The 21,368-nt window shown below is 48.3% G+C and overlaps 1 protein-coding gene across 1 annotated transcript; it reads right to left on the bottom strand.

The window, feature by feature from the left end:
- Positions 1–18,782: 18,782 nt before the first annotated feature.
- LOC124550649 (nucleolar and coiled-body phosphoprotein 1-like) lies at positions 18,783–19,496 on the bottom strand. The gene has a single exon (XM_047125372.1). It carries the CDS (start codon positions 19,494–19,496, stop codon positions 18,783–18,785), a length of 714 nt encoding a protein of 237 aa, XP_046981328.1.
- Positions 19,497–21,368: the final 1,872 nt, after the last annotated feature.

The raw sequence follows: 21,368 nt of genomic DNA, 5'->3' as shown, positions 1-21,368 counted from the left end.
CTCTAGCCATACCTGCTTAGCCATTTTGCGCTTCCTGTCGATCTCATTTTTGAGACGTTTGTATTCCTTTTTGTCTCCTTCATTTACTGCATTTTTATATTTTCTCCTTTCGTCAATTAAATTTAATATTTCTTCTGTTAACCAAGAGTTTCTACTATCCCCCTTTTTTTACCTACTGGATCCCTCAAAGCTACCCATTCTTCTTGTACTGTATTTGAAAGTACAAAAAAAAAAAAAAATCCAGCAGGAACAGGCCATGAAGGCCCAATGGTACCGACCGTCCGCCGTCACCGGATGCTGCTGTTGTCAGTTTTCGTGACCGGAGCCGCAACTTCTCAGTCAAGTTGCCCCTCAATTGGCGTCATAAGAGCTGGATGCAGCCCGATTGCCAACAGCGCTCGGCAGAACCAGACGGCGACCAATCCACTTGCTAGCCAAGCCCGGCGACCTTTAGCTTTGGTGATCTGACGGGAACCGGTGTTACCACTGGGGCAAGGCCGTTGGCGTAATTTACCGGGTGATCAAAAAGTCAGTATAAATTTGTAAACTGAATAAATCACGGAATAATGTAGATAGAGAGGTACAAATTGACACACATGCTTGGAATGACATGGGTTTTTTATTAGAACCGAAAAAATACAAAAGTTCACGAAATGTCCGACAGATGGCGCTTCATCTGATCAGAATAGCAATAATTAGCATAATAAAGTAAGACAAAGCAAAGATGATGTTCTTTACAGGAAATGCTCAATACGTCCACCATCATTCCTCATCAATAGCTGTAGTCGAGGAATAATGTTGTTAACACCACTGTAAAGCATGTCCGGAGTTATGGTGAGGCAATCGCGTCGGATGTTGTCTTTCAGCATCCCTAGAGATGTCGGTCGGTCACGATACACTTGCGACTTCAGGTAACCCCAAAGCCAATAATCGCACGGACTGAGGTCTGGGGACGTGGGAGGCCAAGCATGACGAAAGTGGCGGCTGAGCACACGATCATCACCAAACGACTCGCGCAAGAGATCTTTCACGCGTCTAGCAATTTCTTTTGGTTCTAATAAGACCCCATGTCATTCCAAGCATGTGTATCAATTTGTACCTCTCTATCCACATTATTCCGTGGTTTATTAAGTTTTCAAACTTATACTGACTTTTTGATCACCCGGTATATTAGTTTTTTGTACGTATATGTGATATCTGAGGACGATCATTTTGTAAGAACATGGTGTAACTTCGGTTTTGGCAGGCAACTCGTTTCCCATCCCGAGGGGACCACAGGCGATGGGAGCGGACATTGGCAGTCGCTGCGGACCTGCTGACGGCTGCGGCTGCTCCGTGCCCACGGGCCGTGTGGACGAGGCGGCGGCCGTCCTCCGCTCTGCTGCCAGTCCCCCAACTTCCAGCCGCCGTCAGCTGCTGGAAGGGCAGTCGCCTTCTGCCGGGGTCACGAGGCAAACGCCGCGAACGCTCCTGGAACCTGCCCAGCTGACCCAGTCGCCGCGCGCCGGAGAGAATTCAGGTTTCTACAGCCGCTCCCCACCTCAGGAGAGACTCAAACACTTGCTACTACCTCGCCACACTGGGCGCACCACATCCTGCTCAGGCGGAAATGTCGCGCAGTGGCTCGGCCGACGACGACTTGTAGGAAATTGTTTGTTGTACATCATGCGGCATTAACTGTTCTTCAAATTCAAATGGTTCAAATGGCTCTGAGCACTATGGGACAACATCTGAGGTCACCAGTCCCCTAGACTTAGAACTACCTAAGGACATCACACACATCGATGCCCGAGGCAGGATTCCAACCTGCGATCGCAGCAGCAGCGCTGTCCCGGACTGAAGAGCGCCGGCAACTGCTCTTCCATCCTCTAATCCTCCCATCCTTCCAATTTGACTACGTGGCTTAAAATCAATGAAATAACATCGACGGCAACTGAGAGATAGACAGGGTGTACCAAAAAGAATCATCCGATTTGACACGTCTATATTTCTGAAACTAATAAATATATACAATGAATTTTGTTTTCTGATGAACAGGAAACTCAAAAAAAAGTTTCTTTTCATAGGTGTTCAGTATGTCTCCCTTGATATACACGGCATATGCCAATGCAGTATTCAAACTGTCCTCACACTGCAGCGAGCATTTCTTGAGCTACAGCTCCCTCGGCTGCTGTTATGCGATGTCCCAGTTAATTCACTGTTAAATGATAATTAATTGAAACCCTGAGCTGCTGACACGGGAAGCGTGCAAGGGATAAGTCTCTGAATTCGCGCTATTCATCTGTGTCCTCGGTGTCTCAGATGGATAGAGCATCTGCCATGTAAGCAGGAGATCCCGGGTTCGAGTCCCGTTCGGGGCACACATTTTCAGCTGTCCCCATCGAGGTATATCAACGACACCTGTCGGCAGCTGAGGGTTTGGATTAAGTATCGTTTATTCTAGAGAAGCTGCACGGTCATCAATGGTATCTGTTCTTAAATGTCTACCTGGGCATTGACCTTCGTCTGTCCGAATGCGCACAGGTTGACCGAACTCTTAAGGGAATCGTCACCTTATTGTGCGCGAGTAATGAGTTGATGGGCAGACATCTATTAGAAGTATTACATTGAAAGGTCTCTGTGAAGTCGTTTCATAAGACGCTTGTCGAATTCGGTACGACTTATTCACTTTACTACCTGATTTTAGCTCAATTCAAGAACTCTTCCAGAACAACTGAGCACTCAGATAAGGCCTATTGAATATTATATGTGTGTTTTAATGTGGGGTTTCGGTTTTGTTTTGCGAGAAACGCTGAGTTGGTCATCGTCTGCTGGGAGCAGACGATGTTGCCTCTCGTTCTAAGGAGAGCACAGGATGACCAACTTAGGTTTTCAATACCTGAACAGAGAGGTTTACCCATCTTAGTCGAAGGCTGTTTTTGTGTGTGAGGTTGGTGACGGAGGGCTACCCCTCTGGTAGCTTCCGCTGCACGGGGAGCTAGGTAATCTCGAAAGAGAAAGCGGCACTCTTGAGTCGCTTCAGTCCGGAACCGCGCGACCGCTACGGTCACAGATTCGCATCCTGCCTCGGGCATGGATGTGTGTGATGTCCTTAGGTTAGTTAGGTTTAAGTAGTTCTAAGTCTAGGGGACTGATGACCACAGATGTTAAGTCACATAGTGCTAGAGCCATTTGAACCATTTGATTCTAGTTCTATAATACCGCCTGCAAGTGCAGCTTCCTTGTATACACCCTCTCTGTACTCCTCCCACCTTTCAGCTTTCCCTTCTTTGCTTAGCTTTGGTTTTCAATCTGCTTTGTTGATATTCATATAGCTGCTTCTCTCTTCTCGAGAAGTTTCTTTATTTTTCCCGTAGGCAACATCTGTCTCACCTCTAGTGATATATGCTTCTATATCCTCGGTCAAAACGGTGGCGGTATGCTGTATGCTGGAGTACTTGCAAATAAACACTATGTACCCAACGGATGTGTATGTGCACCATCACGCCTGACACCGGCATCGACGCGTCTTCGTGTCCTCCTCCACAGCTTAGCAGCTACGCTTCCCCAAAGCCTTCCTTGACGCTTTTGTACAATTCTTCATTAATCTCGTACTATCGATGAGCGTCTTGGGACTCCATCATTCCCCATAATGCGTTGTCTGGCGAGGTAAGGTCCGGACTTCGTGGTGGCCAATTTAGTGAGGCTTGAGATTTTGCTGAAACACACGGAATCCACTGGCCTCAAAGTCGATAGCCTCTGTAGCAAAGTGTGCTAGAGTTCTGTCCTGAAGTAGCGACACGCAGCCAACGATTGCCTTTAGGTAGTAACTGCGTGTGATACACGTGCTAATAAGAACCACTATTGACGTACAGTTTCAGAAAATGTACCCCGAATAGGTGGCGTGAGGTACAGGTGGGAAAAACCGATCTGTTAAAATAGATACCGGTATTTTAGCTCCTTATAACCGGTATTTTTCGGTATCTTTTGGAAATTTGTGGTAAGGTCTTATGGAACCAAACTGCTGAGGTCATCGGTCCCTAAGCTTACACACTACTTTATCTAACTTAAACTAACTTACGTTATGGACAATACACACACACACCCAAGCCCGAGGGAGGACTCGAACCTCCGACGGGGGTAGCTGCGCGAACCGTGACAAGACGCTCTACCCCGCGCGGCTTTCGGTATCTGTTTGGTATCGCTTATAACGGGTGTTTCTATTTCTTACTAATAACCGAGTAATCAAACAGGAATATCAATTAATTGTAGCAGCAATGCAAAAATTTTTCGTTTTTAAATAAATTTTTTTAAAGAACGAGCTATATTTATTCGTAAAATTTGCATCGCTTACAATTATTGCATTATTATAGAAAATGGGAAAAGCGGTCAGGGCTATTTTAAAAACAAAGGCGACCGAAACGAGCAACAAACACATTTCGTCAGAATTGGTATTTGTCCGCAGCTCGTGGTCGTGCGGTAGCGTTCTCGCTTCCCGCGCCCGGGTTCCCGGGTTCGATTCCCGGCGGGGTCAGGGATTTTCTCTGCCTCGTGATGACTGGGTGTTGTGTGATGTCCTTAGGTTAGTTAGGTTTAAGAAGTACTAGGGGACTGATGACCATAGAAGTTAAGTCCCATAGTGCTCAGAGCCATTTGAACCATTTTTGGTACAGCATTGCCAGGACAATAGTGTACGTGTTGTGACGTGGCCTGATAGATGGTACGCGTGTACAAGCAATGAGCAAGACTTGCCCCATCTGGTCTGTATTGCAGTTTTTCACTGTCCCAATCTTACGTAAGTCGTATTACATAACTCCACCATCCCTAGTCCGAATGTATTTTATAAAGTGCGTTATCAGTGAAGTACTGTGCTCCATTTGCTTTAATAGATTAAAATCGGGAGGAGCCACAACAAACATGCAACGTAATACAAAGGGCGTTGAAAATGTTTTGCACAGTCGTCTCTAATTTTTTTATTTGCAGGGGGAGAATGAAATTTTTTGTGAACGTACTTGGAACATTTAGCTATAAATTGAGCCTCCTCAATGTAGCCTCCATCAGCTGTGACGCATCTGGCCCAATGTTCTTTCCATGATGTAAATTCACTTTGGTAAAATTCTTGGTATTGACTTTTACACCATCGTGTGACACAGAAAATAAGGTCTTTATTACTATAAAGTCCGCCCCGGTAGCTGAGTGGTCAGCGTGACAGACTGTCAATCCTAAGGGCCCGGGTTCGATTCCCGGCTGGGTCGGGGATTTTCTCCGCTCCGGGACTGGGTGTTGTGTTGTCCTAATCATCATCATTTCATCCCCATCGACACGCAGGTCGCCGAAGTGGCGTCAAATCGAAAGACCTGCACCAGGCGAACGGTCTACCCGACGGGAGGCCCTAGCCACACGACATTTCCATTCCATTACTATAAAATGTTTTACCGCGCAGATGGACCTTCAGACGACCAAAGAGGTAAAAACCAGGGAGTCAAGTCCGCACTGTAGGGTGGATGAGGAACAATTTTCCAACCCATTTTCCTGATTTTCTCCTACGTCATAAGGACTGTATGGGGTTTGGCATTGTCATGGTGTAGTCTGACCTTGAAGCTGTGGTCTTTGGGTCTTGATGGCACATCGCAGCTTGTCCAATGACAAACAGTAACGGTCCCGGTTAATTGTGCCGCCAGGTTCCAAAAAGTCAGTGAAAATGACACCACACTGACCCCGGAAGAAGGTCATCACCTTTCGGCCTGCTGTTTGTGAAAGTCTTGGATTCTTCTTCGGAGAGTAACCCGGATGACGCTACTCCATGGATTGGGTTTTGCTCTCAGGTTCGGTCAAAAACAACCATGTTTCATCCTGGGTAATGACGCCGTCAAAACACTATTTCCACTCTTCTGTGAAAAGTCTTTGTGAGGCGCTCGCACACATTCTTCTTCATCGTTTTCATTTCTCTTGTCAATAATCTAGACACCCAACGTCCACAGATTTTTCTGTTCCCTCGTGACTGTACCAGTGATACCACACAACCCACTGACAAACGAGTCATTTCAGCAAGCTCTCGTGTCGTCACACATCTATCATTTTGGATGATTTGATCAATGGTCTCCTTATTCACCTCACTCACTGCCGTCGATGGTCTATCGCATCGTGGATTGTCCAGTAGAGGGAAATCACGTTCTATAAACCACTGCTGTGATCGACTGTGTCCTCCCCATAAACAGGGAGCAACTTCCTGTGACTCGATGTGACAGAGTCATCGCCGTTCTTGAAGAGGAACACTATCACCGACTGTTGTCGGTCCATTATGGCTTACTTGTAAATAAAAACCATGGTTCAAATGGCTCTGAGCACTATGGGACTTAACTTCTGAGGTCATCAGTCCCCTAGAACTTAGAACTACTTAAACCTAACCAACCTAAGGCCATCACACGCGTCCATGCCCGAGTCAGGGTTCGAACCTGCGGCCGTAGTGATCCCGCGGTTCCAGACTGAAGCACCTAGAACCGCTCGGTCACACCGGCCGGCTCACTTATAAATAAAAGAAAATACTTTTGTACACCAACATGTAGCTAAATGTCCCAAGTATGTTCACAAAAAATTTCATTCTCCTCCTGCAAAAAATAAAAAAATTAGCGACGACCGTGCAAAACTTTTGAACGTCCTTTGTATAAGGAAAAAACTAAACAGACCATTCATAGTTTACAATAACAACAGAAAGCGAATGATTTGATGGATGTGCTTACATAGCGTGCCTTTATGTGCTTGGCTTGAAAATATACAGATTAATACAGGAAACAGTGTTCTTCGACGTCACTTTTCAACTTTTATCACTGACTATTCGTAATGTCCAAATAGTGGTATGATTCCATTGGTTTTTGGGCAGAGTTTTACAAATATTGGAATCAGTAAGACAATACTGGTGATTTATTATAGTAATCAACCACTTACTACGTTTCGACACTGGACTCGCATTCGGGAGGACGACGGTTCAATCCCGCGTCCGGCCATCCTGATTTAGGTTTTCCGTGATTTCCCTAAATCACTCCAGGCAAATGCCGGGATGGTTCCTCTGAAAGGGCACGGCCGACTTCCTTCCCAATCCTTTCCTAATCCGATGAGACCGATGACCACGCTGTCTGGTCTCCTTCCCCAAACCAACCAACCAACCAACCACGTTTCGGGAAAAGAAGCGAATGGTTGATGGACTTAGTTTTCTTTTGTTTGCATATTTAATTTAATATTTTGATTCTGTGTATCTTTAAACTGAGTGAGTCAAAATTTTTCAATCTCCGTTTGTTTTTTACTTTTATGATAGGAAGTAACAGGAAATCTGTAATTTCAGACACCGGTTATTTTGAGCGGGTTTAACAGTCCGGTTAAACTGGCACTCAAAAAAATCAGTATAACCGCAGAGCGATTGTTTCTGCGATAATCTCCATCCCTAGCTTGAGGATGTCAGGGCGTATAGCATCCATCAGGCGGGTACATTTCCGACTCTCGAACCTAATGAACGTTCTTCTTAGATCAGAATATCGCGTTCCTCCTGGGTGAACTGCCGTACGTCGCGCACTGATCAGAAAATAACTACGGCAGGCTGCAGCTCCGTGCTTCCTGGGGTTTTCAGACAAGTCACTCACAAGTGTCGGTGGGAATACTTTCATTTCCCAACTCGTTTGACGCGGTTATAAGTCTTTGGCCGCGGTAGCTGAAGTTAAGCTTCCCTTTTACGAATGGAGTTCAGGTGAGTGCAACCAGCCGCTGTGGCCGAGCGGTTCTAGGCGCTTCAGTTCGGAACCAAGCGACTGCTACGGTCGCAGGTTCGAATCCTGCCTCGGGCAGGGATGTGTGTGATGTCCTTACGTTAGTTAGGTATAAGTAGTTCTAAGTTCTAGGGGACTGATGACCTCAGATCTTAAGTCCCATAGTGCTCAGAGCCATTTGAACCATCAGTTGATCGCGGTCAGCCTACTGGTGTTTCATTTTAAGTTTCATGGCACTGGGTGGCCTGCCTTTGAGAGCGCCAGAAGCAACAGCACATTTCTCGCAGTCGAGCAGGGTTCCCGGCCTCGACAGACCTACCTTACAACGCACTCCTCATCTCTGTGAGCATTTGTCCTGTCTGCAGGCCCACACACACAGACACACGCCACTGATCACTCCTCGACAGTGCCACTTGGTTCGCTCATCTCAACCGTTGCTTGACAAACCCAGAAATAGTGGAACAAAACACTGTAATACTGACAAAAGTGATTTTGCCAAGGTTCAAAGTAGAGATACCAAAAACTATATCTGAGCCATGCCTGGCTCATGTTATGCGTTGGATTAAAACTCGGTTGCTATTCTGTGTTTATTCTCCCGTGGTTATAGCGATTATGCTGTTATCCTCTCTCTCCGCCAGTGGCAGCAGCGGTGTGCATCGGTATTCGCACCTTGCGCTATCTTTGGCCTGGCGCTTATAGTTCCGGCTGTGTGGTGCGCGATCAGTTGGTCGGTTGGTATGGAGCAGCGAGGAAATCTCCGCGGCGCATAGTTTGGTCGAGGCCGCTGGCGGCGTCCACGCGCGGTCGGAGTGTGTGGTGCTGTTCTCACTGCTACGAGGTCCGTGGCTCACCGACCCTGGACACGAAAGGTGAATTTTGACTTGATCTACCAACAAGTTACCGCTGTTCACATTGTGTCGTTTGGAATTCGTTGTCGGCTGTTGGGACATTCCTGCGAGCAACAACGTATCTTTTCAAGTTGGCAAATTTTAGCGACACTCCGGTGGAGTTTAGCTATACTTGGTTATTTTGAATTGAAGTGCCTTGTGGCCGTTAACGTTCCGGTTACCTGCCCTGGCCGTTGACGTAAATTCAGGCAGTGTATTTTCCTCATCGTGTTGTTGCTGTCCGGCACGGTTTGTAGTTTGACAGCTCAATGTATAGTTGGTTGTGGGCGCCAATACCTTCTACGTTGTTCCATTGAACTCCCAGTTGTGAGCTGGTCGGGTGGAGTGGAAGCTATCTTGTCGGTGGATCCGTTGACTGTCTGTCGGTTGGGTTGTCGTCGGATCGAGAATGATTGGGCCGACTGCCTGTCTCACCTAAGCGAGCGTTAGTGTTTGAATTCCATGCCGACCCCCGGAAACTTCTGAGCGCCCTTGGGTGTACTGCCTTTTCTTATTTGTTCTTGTTGTTTGTATTTGTATGGCTTTTAGCCGATTTTTAAATTAAGGTTGTTTTTCACTTAAGGCGTAACGTCGTCTGGGCCTTTAGACTAATTTAAAGGTTTTAAGGTAAGGCCTTTGGCCTTTTTTAAAAATTTTGTTTTGTTTGAGTCTTAAGTGATGGGCCTTCAGCCAATGTTAGTTTAAAGTTGTTTTGCTCTTAAGGTCAGATTGTTTTGGCCTTCAGCCTAATTAAAGAACTCTTAAGGTAAGGTCTTTGGCCTTTTAAATATTTTATTTTGGTTTGAGTCTTAAATGATGGGTCTTCAGCCTATTTTTAAATTAAAGTTGTTTTGCTCTTAAGGTGTCAGTTTGTTTGGGCCTTCAGCCTAATTAAATAACTATTTTAAGATAAGGCCTTTTGCCTTTAAAAATTTAAATTTGGTTTGAGTCTTAAGAGATGGGCCTTCAGCCGTTTTTTTTTTTAAATTAAAGTTGTTTTGCTCTTAAGGTGTGAGATTGTTTGGGCCTTCAGCCCAATTGAAAGAACTGATTTGCGCTAAGGCCTTCTGCCTTTTAAATTTCTGATTTTGGTTTGAGTCTTAAGTTATTGGCCTTCAGCCGATTTTAAATTAAAGTGGTCTTGCCCTTAAGGCATGAGATTGGATGGCGCATTCAGCCGGTAATTAAGTTCCAAAATTAATGCTGTGTTTTTTTTTTTTTTTTGTTTTTTAAATTTTCTTGGCTCTTATAATGTTTGGTCAAACAAGTAAAGTTGTATGTTCGAGTGTAACTGACAGCTGCTTATTTTGGCCCTTTCTACAATTTAAACTACCTGTCCTGGCCGGCGGGTTTAGCAGGCCGTCTCAATATCGTCGCCGCTAGTTTTCTACTGAGGGCGGCGCCGCCTGCCATCTTGGAGGGGAGCAACTGTGGTGGGCGGCGCATGCGCCGTGTACGGTACGGAGGGCTGCATAGGACGTGGATTTGCAGCCTTGGCATCAGTGGGAGTTACGGATGGCGATGCGAGGAGTGCTATGCCGGCGGATGCGGTGTGGTGGGCGGGGGCTTGCTCCCAAACACCGTAGCACGCGCTTTAGATGTACAGGGGCTGTTTTCTGGTGGTACCTGGCCCCTGCACCACCAGTGCGAGCGGAAGCTGTGCCGCGGACGGGACACCTGTCTCGCACGCGAATGGCGCACTTAGCAGCTGCACTGGCGTCTCAAGGCTTCGCAGCTGTGGTCAGTGAAAGTCTGGCGTTCCTGAAGGGGTTAATCCCGGCTGGGAACCAGACAGAGATGGACGTCACCGCGAGGGGACAACCTGGTGCGGACGCGAGACCTCCGCCCACAAGCCTGCCGCCTCTGAAAGCGAGAGCCTAGAGTGCGCACGAAGAAGTCCTCTGCCGCGGGCATGAAGGCCGCCGAGCGCGACATCCCCACCGCGGACGGCTTCCAAGTGCCGAACAGGAAGCACACTCACTGCCAGGGTATCCGTGCTCACACAGGCACACAGGTTACCCACTGCTGACAGGTATGTCACATTCACTGAAGTGCCAACCGACGACAAGAACGCACAACCGAGTAGACAAACGACGGCCAAACCTCCTCCCATAGTTACACAATGGTCGAGCGATCATAAGAGCTTTCAACAGGTCTTAAACAGTGCAGTCCAGTCTAAGACGTCTCTCGCGACCAAAACGGAGGGCCGCGACCCTTTTGAGGTCATCGTGAATTGTTGGTTGTGGGTGTGGCTAAACCCGAGGTCTGCCATATTATACCGACTCGTCTGAGCCGCTCAAACTGCTCAAAGTAGTCTTCCGCAAGCTACCTTTCCAAATGGACCCAGCCCACCTCAAGGAGGAGTTGGAATTAGGTTTCGGCGTCAGAGCGGGCTCCCGCATGACAATGCCGTACGCTAATAAACAGACCGCACTGTTTGTGGTTGCTCTTCAACAATCGGAAGTAAGAGACTGGTAAAAACGTCAATGTAGGCCTGTCGTGTGACAGTGCCACGCAAACAAGGGGTGCAAGCCCCCTCCACGAAAAACAAAAATGCGCCATAACACCACCGCCTCAGAATTTTACTGTTGGCACTACACACGCTGGCCGATGACGTTCACTGGGAATACAACGTAGGAAATACACTAGGTGATCAAAAGTATCCAGACACCCCCAAAAACATACGTTTTTCATATTATGTGCACTTGCTGCGAGGTATTCCGTATCAGCGACCTCAGAAGTCATTAGATATCATGAGGGAGCAGAATGGAGCGCTCCGCGGAACTCACGAACGTGGTCAGGTGATTGGTGTCACTTCTGTCATATGTCTGCACGCGAGATTTCCACATTCCCAAACATCCCTAGGTCCACTGTTTCCGATGTGACAGTGATGTGGAAACGTGAAGGGACACGTACAGCACAAAAGCGTACAGGCCGACCTCGTCTGTTGACTGACAGAGACCGTCGACAGTTGAAGAGGGTCGTGATGTGTAGTAAGCAGCTCGTGGGTATGGCGAATTCCCAGTGAACGTCATCGGCCAGCGTGTGTAGTGCCAACAGTAAAATTCTGAGGCGGTGGTGTTATGGCGCATTTTTGTTTTTCGTGGAGGGGGCTTGTACACCTTGTTGGTTTGCGTGGCACTATCACACGACAGGCCTACATTGACGTTTTTACCACTCTCTTACTTCCCATTGTTAAAGAGCAATTCGGGGATGGGACTGCATCTTTCAACACGATCGAGCACCTGTCCATAACGCGCGGCCTGTGGTGGAGTGGTTACACGACAATAACATCTCTGTAATGGACTGGCCTACATGAGTCCTGACATGAATCCTACAGAACACCTTTGAGATGTTTTGGAACTCTTCGTGCCAGGCCTCACCGACCGACATCGATATCTCTGCAGAGTGTAGCAATCCCTCAAGAGCCGGCCGTTGTGGCCGAGCGGTTCTAGGCGCAACAGTCTGGAACCGCACGACCGCTACGGTCGCAGGTTCGAATCCTGCCTCGGGCATGGATGTGTGTGATGTCCTTTGATTAGTCAGGTTTAAGTAGTTCTAAGTTCTAGGGGACTGATGACCTCAGAAGTTAAGTCCCACAGTGCTCAGAACCATTTGAACCATTTGAATCCCTCAAGAATGGGCTGCCATTCCCCAAGAAACCTTCCAGCACCTGATTGAAAGTATGCCTGCGAGAGTGGAAGCTGTCATCCAGGCTGAGGGTGGGCCAACACCATATTGATTCCAGCTTTACCGATGGAGGGCGCCACGAACTTGTAAGTCCTTTTCCGCCAGGTGTCAGGATACTTTTGATCACATAGTATTGGAAAGTATTCCAGCTGAAAAACATCTCGAATGTCACTGGAATACAGGTACAAAAGTTTCGCGACAAGAGTCAGAGGGTGCCAACGCCTAAAACGTGCAGCTAGAGTCTGCACTATGCCGCCCAAATGCGTAAAATGCGCTGGGCTGCATGAAAATCGCGACTGCAAAGCAAAGCCAGAGGAAACGTACCAGTGCTGCAACTGCGCTCAAAAGCATGTTGCTAGCTACCGCGGGGGTGACAGATTCCGAAAGGCAGCGCGCCAATAGCACTCAGACCAGACGAGTTGCTATAGGACTGAGTTCTAGTAATGTGACGAGGGGAAAGGGTACCGCAACTCCCCTGCCCCCCCCCCCCCCTTCCCCGCCACATCCTTCAGGCTGTACCGGCGGCGCCTCGTGTGGAAAAGCGTGCAGATGGTCATTGCTCGCGCACCGACGTAAATCACGCCGGCCGGCGGGCTGAAATGATCGCCGCAGACGCCTCGGCCACGGAAGTCATTAGCGGGAGCGGACCGAGTAGTTAGCGCCTGGCTGCCCGACAAGCCGTGGTAGAGGGAACGCGCGCGGAACGCTAACACCTCCACAAATGACACTGGTGCAAACTACGAAGACTTAAGAGATCAGCTCCGCTCTCTCATTAAGAGAAGGAAAATTCTTCCAGACTCTTGCCGCTGTCCTTGTGACGGCAGTGCAGACGGCCTCTGCGGCCAACCACCAACAGGTGCACCATGCATAATACGGTTTATGGCCTAACCGTATGCACACGGAATGCATGAGGCATATGTCCTCAGGCAGGAGAGTTCTGGCAGTTTCTTCGTGACGAGGCAGTTGACATCGCGGCCGGGAAATAGGCCCGTGAGCCGTGGTAAATTTGCTGTTTTGAAGAGCGCACCGCAGTCCCTAGTGTGAAGCAGTCGCCCACCGTTTCTGGCGGTGGCGCCGCTGTGGCAATCGCAGCTTTGGTGTCTCTCTCTGGTGGGAAAGGGGAAAGGTTGCCTGTTCACGTGCATTTAAGGGGCGCTATGAGCTCGCTAGGCAGAGAGTCTGGTCAGTTGGTCAGCCAAGTCAGTCTGGGTCTGTCTCTCGTCCGCATTGGTGAGGCGGTTAGTGTCTGTCTGTCGTCCGGAGTGCTAGTATGTGTTAGGCCGCCAGTCTGCTCGAGTTTGTTCAGGCAATGGGCATTGGCGGTTGCATCGATCGGTTGGTCGGTCGCGCACTGAGGCACGAGATGACTTGTATGTCTTCAGCGTCGGCGCTTGTGAGGTCACCACGTCAGTCCAGTGGGTCGCGCCGCATAGCGAGGGGTAGTGGCTTCGCGGTCGACACGAGAGCAACAGGAGTCAACCCACGACATCGGTCTGGCTTGTGCGAGCTGCTACGCCGTGAGACGGGAGATCGGCGCGCCTTCCTGCGTCCGTTGAAGCGGCTGGCAGCGGACGGTTCGGGAGCGCGTTTTGGGGGGGCTGCGCTAGGTCTTCGCCAGACATCGCAGTTTATTAGAAGTTAAGTGATTCGTGATACGTTGTTTCATTTACTTGTTAAATGCTACTTGTTTTCTTGGTCAGTCTCTCGTCCCCAGCTTGCTCGTCTGTCTCCCGTCCGCATTTGTTAGGCAGTAAGTGTGTTTCTGTCTGTCGCTCTGCCGTACGTTAATAGCTGCCTCTGTCGTGTTTGTCGGATTGGGTGTTAACGAATTTATTGCTTGAAGTGTAATGACCGAATTCCTGAAATATGTTTTTGTCTTGCCTATCATCTTGAGAGGCGGTATATGTGTAATGTAGAGCATGTTTGGCCAACCTTGTATATTTTATGTAAGACTCTATTTCATGGGTTTTTATTTAAATGGTCATTTTAGTATAAAGTTGCCACCCTTCCACCGTAAGACCTTTTTTTAAAATCAAGTTGCACCTTCGATTGCAAGTTAATCTTTTAATGCTAGTGTTTTGTACCATTTCCATCCCTCCTACGGGGTGTATAGTTTATGTGCTTGTGTGAGTTGTTAAAATTTTTAGTTTAAAGTAATCTGGTGTGTTGCAAAAAATGGTTCAAATGGCTCTGAGCACTATGGGACTTAACATCTATGGTCAACAGTCCCCTAGAACTTAGAACTACTTAAACCTAACTAACCTAAGGACATCACACAACACCCAGTCATCACGAGAAAGAGAAAATCCCTGACCCCGCCGGGAATATTTTTTTTTGTAACCATATATATTTATTTAAATAATTTAACAACGATACATTAAAAAAAAGACATTTTATTCTATTAATCTATTATATTCCTAGTGATGGTTAATATTTCTGTCATTTTATATGTTTTCGTTTTTATATTTTCCTTTTTCGTTTTTCTCTTATTGTTTGTTCCTTAAACCCTTTTACATGGCCATTTGTCGTCTTTTTCTTTTGAGGGGGATAGACATTGCAGGACAGGCATAACAGTTTATATTTGGCATCGATGCATTGATTTTGAGTTTATGTTTCTGTATGTGATACACCCGTGATGCCACAAGCACATTGTGTATTCTGGTTTGATCTCTTCCTCTAGTTACACTGTTAAGTGGGACAGTATGAAGAAAACGTCACCATGATAGGTGGAGCAGAAGTGGAAGAACTTTTTTTTTTTTTACATATACTACAGAATATACCTAAATTGAAGAAGAGAGAAAATTTTTGTCATATTACATAAGAGAAGCAGAAAGGATAGTGTGAGTAATCAATATAATTTTATAGGTACAAAGTAAAGGAGATCATTTAAAAAATATCTAATAATAATAATGAGTAGTTGGCACTTTCCACTAAGGAGCACTTTGTGTCACTGATTTCACTAAGAAGAAAAACACTTTATACTACTATACTTCACTATTTGAGGCGAGAGGAGAAAGCACTTTATCTTTTGTGCTGCACTTATTCACTGTCACTGCACACGTTATTCTTGTGGTGAGTGTGGTGAGGTGGCTGGTGGCGGTGCTGAGGGTCACAGGCTGGGAAGGACTCTGGCGATCGCTGTCTGCAGTGGAATCTGCAGCAAGTTTCTGAAGTTCTCGCGGTATCGCCTGTGCTGCTGGGCCGTCTTGTTCTCCTCCCAGAGGTCCATGAGGAAGGCCAGCTGGTCGGTCTGGTTCCGCGCTACGATGGCGTGTGCCGTCATGGCGAGGATCCAGAGAGTCGCCAGTCGCTTGGGTCGTGGAAATGGGTTGCAGTCTGGGGCGGTGATTGCTTCCACTGTGATGCTTCCCGGCGCCGTTCTGTTGGTGTGGGCCACCATCTGCTGGCACGCTTCCCAGATGTTGATGGCATTCCCGCACGTGAATCGGTGCTCGAGGGTGTCGGTCATGCCACATACGTCACACTTGTCACTTGCGACGAGTTTTATCTCCGCCAGTCTTTGGTTGGTACCGTTCTGTTAATTATTTTGTACCATGTCTCCTTCGCATGTTTAGGCAACACGTTTTCCGAGACGTTCCCCCATATTTGTTTCCAATTGTATTGCGGGAGTTTTTGTTCAATTTTGTTTTTTGCCGGCTTCCCCCTGAGGGCCCAGTATATTCTCTTGGCTGTTCTGTGGCTGGGGTTCGCCACGGTGTCCAGAACGTAACTTTTGTTGGCGTAGTGCAGCCTGACGTGTCGCATTCTGCAGGGAATGTGTCCCGTGTCGACCGGCGCTTCTTGTGATGCGGGCTTGTATCTTCCAATTATCTTGGCTGTGACGCTGTCAGGGTTTTTGTCCTGGATGGCGAGCGTTCGTTTCAGTAGAAGGGCCGCACATTTGGTCTTTATATCAACTAGACCTAGTCCCCCTCCTTTCGTTGGCAGCGAGCACGTTGCTTGCGCCACTTTGAATATATTTCGACGCCACAACAGGTAGTACACTGCTCTCCTAAGTGCTCGCGCAATTTCTGTCGGGATGCTTAAGATTTGCGCCAGGTACCAAGCTTTCGACAGGATCGTCGTGTTTATCAGTTCTGTTTTCTGGTGGATTGTTAGCCTCCGGTTCGCGTGCTGTCTGGAGAGACCTCTTATGGTGTGTAGCACGTCCCTCCAGTTGTATGCGGCCATTCTAAGTGGACAAGACTGTATATATATTCCAAGAACTTTATGGCTTTCTGCTATTTTATACCACTGGCTGTCTGGTTTGAGTCGTTGATTCCCTATCGGCAGTAGCACTGTTTTTCTGGGGTTGGTTTGGGCGCCTGACACTTTTTGGAATGTATTCATGATGGTTTCTACTCTCCCAATATCTTCCTGGTCTTCAATAAAGATGCCTAGGTCGTCAGCGTAGGCTATACATGCTACTGCTTTCCCTCCTACGGAGAAGCCTCTGATGTCGTTTGTGAGTTTCCGCAGCAGCGGGTCCAGTGCTATAGCTAATAGAGCCATTGACAGTGGACAGCCTTGCCTCACGGATCTGTCCAGTTTTATAAGTTTTGTTTCCCAACTACTGATTATTACTGTCGATCTCGCAGTACTTAGTATCTTCTGGATGATTACGACGAATTTTTGGCCAAACCCGAGTCTGTTTAGTGTCTCTACGAGATATTTGTGGTCGATCCTGTCGAAGGCTTTGTTGAAGTCCACCGAAATTATGGCACCTGCGCTTCTGGTGGTGGCTGCCTGTGCTATTATGTCCCTGTAGGTGCATGTGGCGTCAAATATATTTTTCCCTGGTACCGCACATGTTTGCCACGGACTGATGACTTTCCTCATCGCCGATTTCAGGTTGTTTGCGATGCATTTCGCTATTATTTTATAGTCGGCGTTGAGGAGCGTAATCGGGCGAAACTCTTCAATGCGGCGGGCGGCTCTCTTCTTAGGGATGAGTGTTATGGTCCCTTCGGTCAGCCCAGGTGGAATTTCCGCCCCATCGAGTATCGCGTTCACCATTTCCGTGAATTGCCCTCCTAGCACGTCCCAATATGCGAGGTAGAACTCGAGCGGGATGCCGTCGGCGCCGGGTGCTCTTCCTCTTGCGCTGGTCCTAATCGTTTCTTTGATGTCATCCACGTCGACATTTTCTGTCAGCAACGCCCTGTCTGCGTCTGTGAGCACGCTCCTCGTCTGCTGGAGGGTTTCAGCAGTTGCCGCGTCGTCTGTCGCTTCTCGACGGAACATGTCTCGGAAACAGTCCTCGATGTGTTTTGTTAACTCCGTTTTCGTCGTGAGCGTCTTTCCCTGCTTGTCCTGAAGCTCACTTACGCACTTTCCTGCGCCTCTCTCCCTTTCGCTATTTAGGTGGTGCATGGTGAGTGGCTCTTCATCCACCTCGCAATATGTTTTAGTTCTTGTGAGGACGCCTCTTATTTGCTGTTTCTTTATTTGAAGGAGTTTTGCCTCGATTCTCCTCACTCGCGGCAGGTATTGCTGGTCGTCTGCTGGTGCGTCGAGTGCGTCTTTCAGGCACTGCTGGTAGAACTCGGCCGTGGTTCGCCTCCAGAATGACTTTTCCGCGCTGTATCTTATCAACAGGCTGCGCATTGTCGGCTTCGCTCGTGCCAGCCACCACTCGGTCGTGCTGCTGTAGCATGCGCGCTGTGCCAGGCATTCTTGCCACGTTTCCACTATTTGCTTGCGCAGTTCCGCGTCCTGCAGGTGTTCCGTATTTAGCTTCCACGTGCTTCTGGTGCTGACGTTCTTTCCTTTTTGGAGATGCAGGCTGCATTCGTAGCTGCAGTGGTCCGAAAAGATGACAGGATAGACTTCGGCGTGCGCAACATTTTTAGTTGCTGCTGTGCTGATATATATACGGTCCAGTCTGCTTTTACCATTTTTGTGGTGGTATGTAAATTCAGTGTGTGTTGGATGGAGAAGGCGCCACGAATCTTCTATTTTCAGTCGTCGGATCAGTTCTTGCAGTTCTGGGCACATGTTTGCTGCAGGTATTCGGTCTTCAGCTGCGGCGACACAGTTAAAATCTCCTCCAATGATGATGTTGTTATTGTTCTGCATCAGCAGTTCGGCTACTTCTTCATTATAGAAGGTGCTTCTTGCTCGCTTGTTGTTTGTGCCAGAAGGTGCGTATATGTTGATAAAGAACGTCTTTTCTATGTTTAGCGCTATCCCTCGGCCGCTTGACAACATTTTAGTCCCGCCAAAGTCGATCCCGTTCCGTACCATTATTGCCGTACCGCATTGGGATTCTGGGTCTATATTTGTGATTGCCGCATATCCTGGTATCTGGTTTGTTTTAGTCGTAACCACTTCTTGCAATAGTGCAACGTCTGTTTTTTATGGCGTAGGAAGTCCGCGAGGGCTCGAATTTTTAAAGATGTGCTCATTTTATTTATGTTAACTGTGACAACTTTATAGATTGTATTTGCCTGCCTGCTCATTTAGTTTATCAGTCGGTGCTGTAGTCTGTGTCCATGCGGACATCTCTCTGGCTGTTTTCTCTTCGGTCCTGTGACGAGTTGGAGCTACGTCTTTTCTTGCTTTTCTTTGCGGGTTTGTTTACCATTTTCGTCTTTTGTGTCTGTTCGTCGTCTGTATTTTGTTGTCTTTTCGGTTTGTCACTGCTTCCCCTGGTGGAGGACTTTGCGGTGACATCGTCGTTTTGGTTGAGCTTCAAAACTTTTCTCAGGTGGTTACTCTTGTCCTTTATCCACTGCTCGCGCGTCTGCTCCACGGTCGGGGCGGCGCTCCCGCCCGCGGGCGTCGTCGCGTCGATTTGCGTATTTTCGGTGGCCTGCTCCTCTCGTAGTTCCTCCTGCACCTGTTGTTGTGGCGCGCGCTCGCAAATCGGCTGACCTTGCTGCTCCGCCTCGTCCGAGCTGGCGTCGCTAATCTGCCTTTTATCTGCGTTTCCTGCCGGCTGGCCCGTAGCGGGGACAGGGACCGGTTCACCCTCGCCCGGGGGGGCGGGCTGCGCGGCCGCCGCCGTTGTCTCCGCCCCGGCTGGGCTGCCGCTGCCCGCGTTCTCCTGCGGCTGTCTCTGCTGTGGCGCGTCCGCGTCCCTAATCGGGGGAAATTCGGCAGCGAGATTCTGTGCTCTCCCAGCGTACGTATCTTCTCGGGGCAGCTGTAGTGGTCTTTTTCGCGGCCATTCATTTCTCATATGTCCTGTAACGTGACAGATGGAGCAGGTCTGCGGCTGTCCGGTATACGAAACGAAACCCCTGTGCCCGCAAACTTTAATGAAAGACGGGATATGTTTTCTGAGGTCCATTTTTACCGTTCGGACGCCCGAGTCCACCTGTATTCGGTAAGCGCTCCCCCATTTTTCTCTTGTTAGTCCAAAAACATTCCCATAAAGCCTACAGCTCTTAATGATTTCCTCGTCCGGTACTTCAAACGGTAAGTTGTAGATTTTGACGTTACGGATCCCGTAGCCAGAACGCTGCATGTGAACGTTGCTTAGTGACCCAACTCTGTGTTTAAATTTCCAAGTTCCCCCATTTGTATTCACCAGTCTGTCAATTTCTGCGGGATTTCCTATTTTTATAAACAGAGCGTACAGAATAAAGTCCAACTGAATTCCAAGAATGTCCTCTATCGGCACTTTTACGTCATCAATTATCCAATTGTGGATGTCGAAAGCAGTCGGCTTCTCCAAATTCCTATCAAACGTGCACTGGATCGTGTCTTCACGATTGAGCGTCGCCATGATTTTCCGATTTTTAAACGTGAAAGGTACAAAGTTTTATACTCGCCAAGGCGAAGTAGCTGCAGCTCAGGCGGCGGGCGCGGTGCGGGGTCGGTCTCGTGGCCGGCCGGCGACGGCGGGGCGGCCGGGAAATCCTCTGCTACCTGGGACGCACAATAGCGAGCGACACACGTGTTCACAGGCGGGCAGCCAGCCGAGAGCCCGGGAACCCGGGCGCGGGAAGCGAGAACGCTACCGCACGACCACGAGCTGCGGACGGTGTGTTGCAGATTTGCACCAGTGTAGTCTTTCAGAGGTTGTTGTGAGCGGTCGTGACTACTGCCGTGTCAAAATGGAGTGGCAAAGTTCTCAGCCCGAAAGCTCATACAGTCAAAAATTTGTTCTTTCTGCCTCTGAATAAATTGTAACTTGATATTTAGAGGGTGCTTTCTGATTATAATTTTAAATCTGTTTCTAAAAAAGGGGGCTTTTAGGAATAAAATTTCCATTTGTTGAAAGAAATTTGATTTGTTTTCATCAGTTACCCACTGGCAACTACTTCCACGCTCACATAGTCTGATTAAATGTGTTAATGTTCTTGATGAATCGCCAGTAAATAAAGCAAATTTTTTTTTAAAAAAAAGGTTTTCGAAGTAAATTCACGGTTCAGCCTACAGCAGAGGGGCGGCAATCCCGCCTACGTTAAGACCTCACTCAAACACCATGTCGTCCGGCTCGCACAGCTGGCGGCAACAGCCCACTTCTGTTGCGGTAGGGACATCAGCTCGGATTACATTAATCTCAGTTTATGTCACCTGGAAGCTCACTAGAACCCAGAGATGTTGAAGCAGTCCCTTTTATTGCGGGGGACTTTAATGCAAAACACTCTGAGGGGCATTAATAATGGTCGCCGTCTACCGCGCGTAGTTGGGCAGCACAGTGCAGCAGTGTTACGGCCATATGACCCGACCCGCCATCCAAACAACTCACGCGGCCGCCCTGGCGTGCTCGACATCGCGGTGGTGAGGGCAGTCGGACACCTCACCACTACCACAACTCGAGTGGCCATCTCGTCGGACCATCTGGCGGTCATTTTTGACACAGACATTGACGGCGTGGAGCCACCGAAACGGCGTGAGCAGGTAGGGAGGGTTAAATGGGAACAGGTTAGGGAGGAACTACAAGACTCTGTTGCTGCCATCCCAGACCCTAATATCGTCGGCGTAGACGAGACACTGCGGCAGTTTACAGTGGTCGCTCTTCCAGCCGTAGACGCTGCGACACCCAGAGGTACGCAAAGGGTTCCTGACAGATCACGACAGCCCCTCCCCCCCTGAAGTATTT

The sequence above is a fragment of the Schistocerca americana genome, chromosome 9 (assembly GCF_021461395.2).
Source record: "Schistocerca americana isolate TAMUIC-IGC-003095 chromosome 9, iqSchAmer2.1, whole genome shotgun sequence".
Classification (NCBI taxonomy): Eukaryota; Metazoa; Arthropoda; class Insecta; order Orthoptera; family Acrididae; genus Schistocerca; species Schistocerca americana.
Note: the sequence above shows the minus strand (reverse complement) of the source record. Positions and strands in the feature narration are given on the sequence as shown.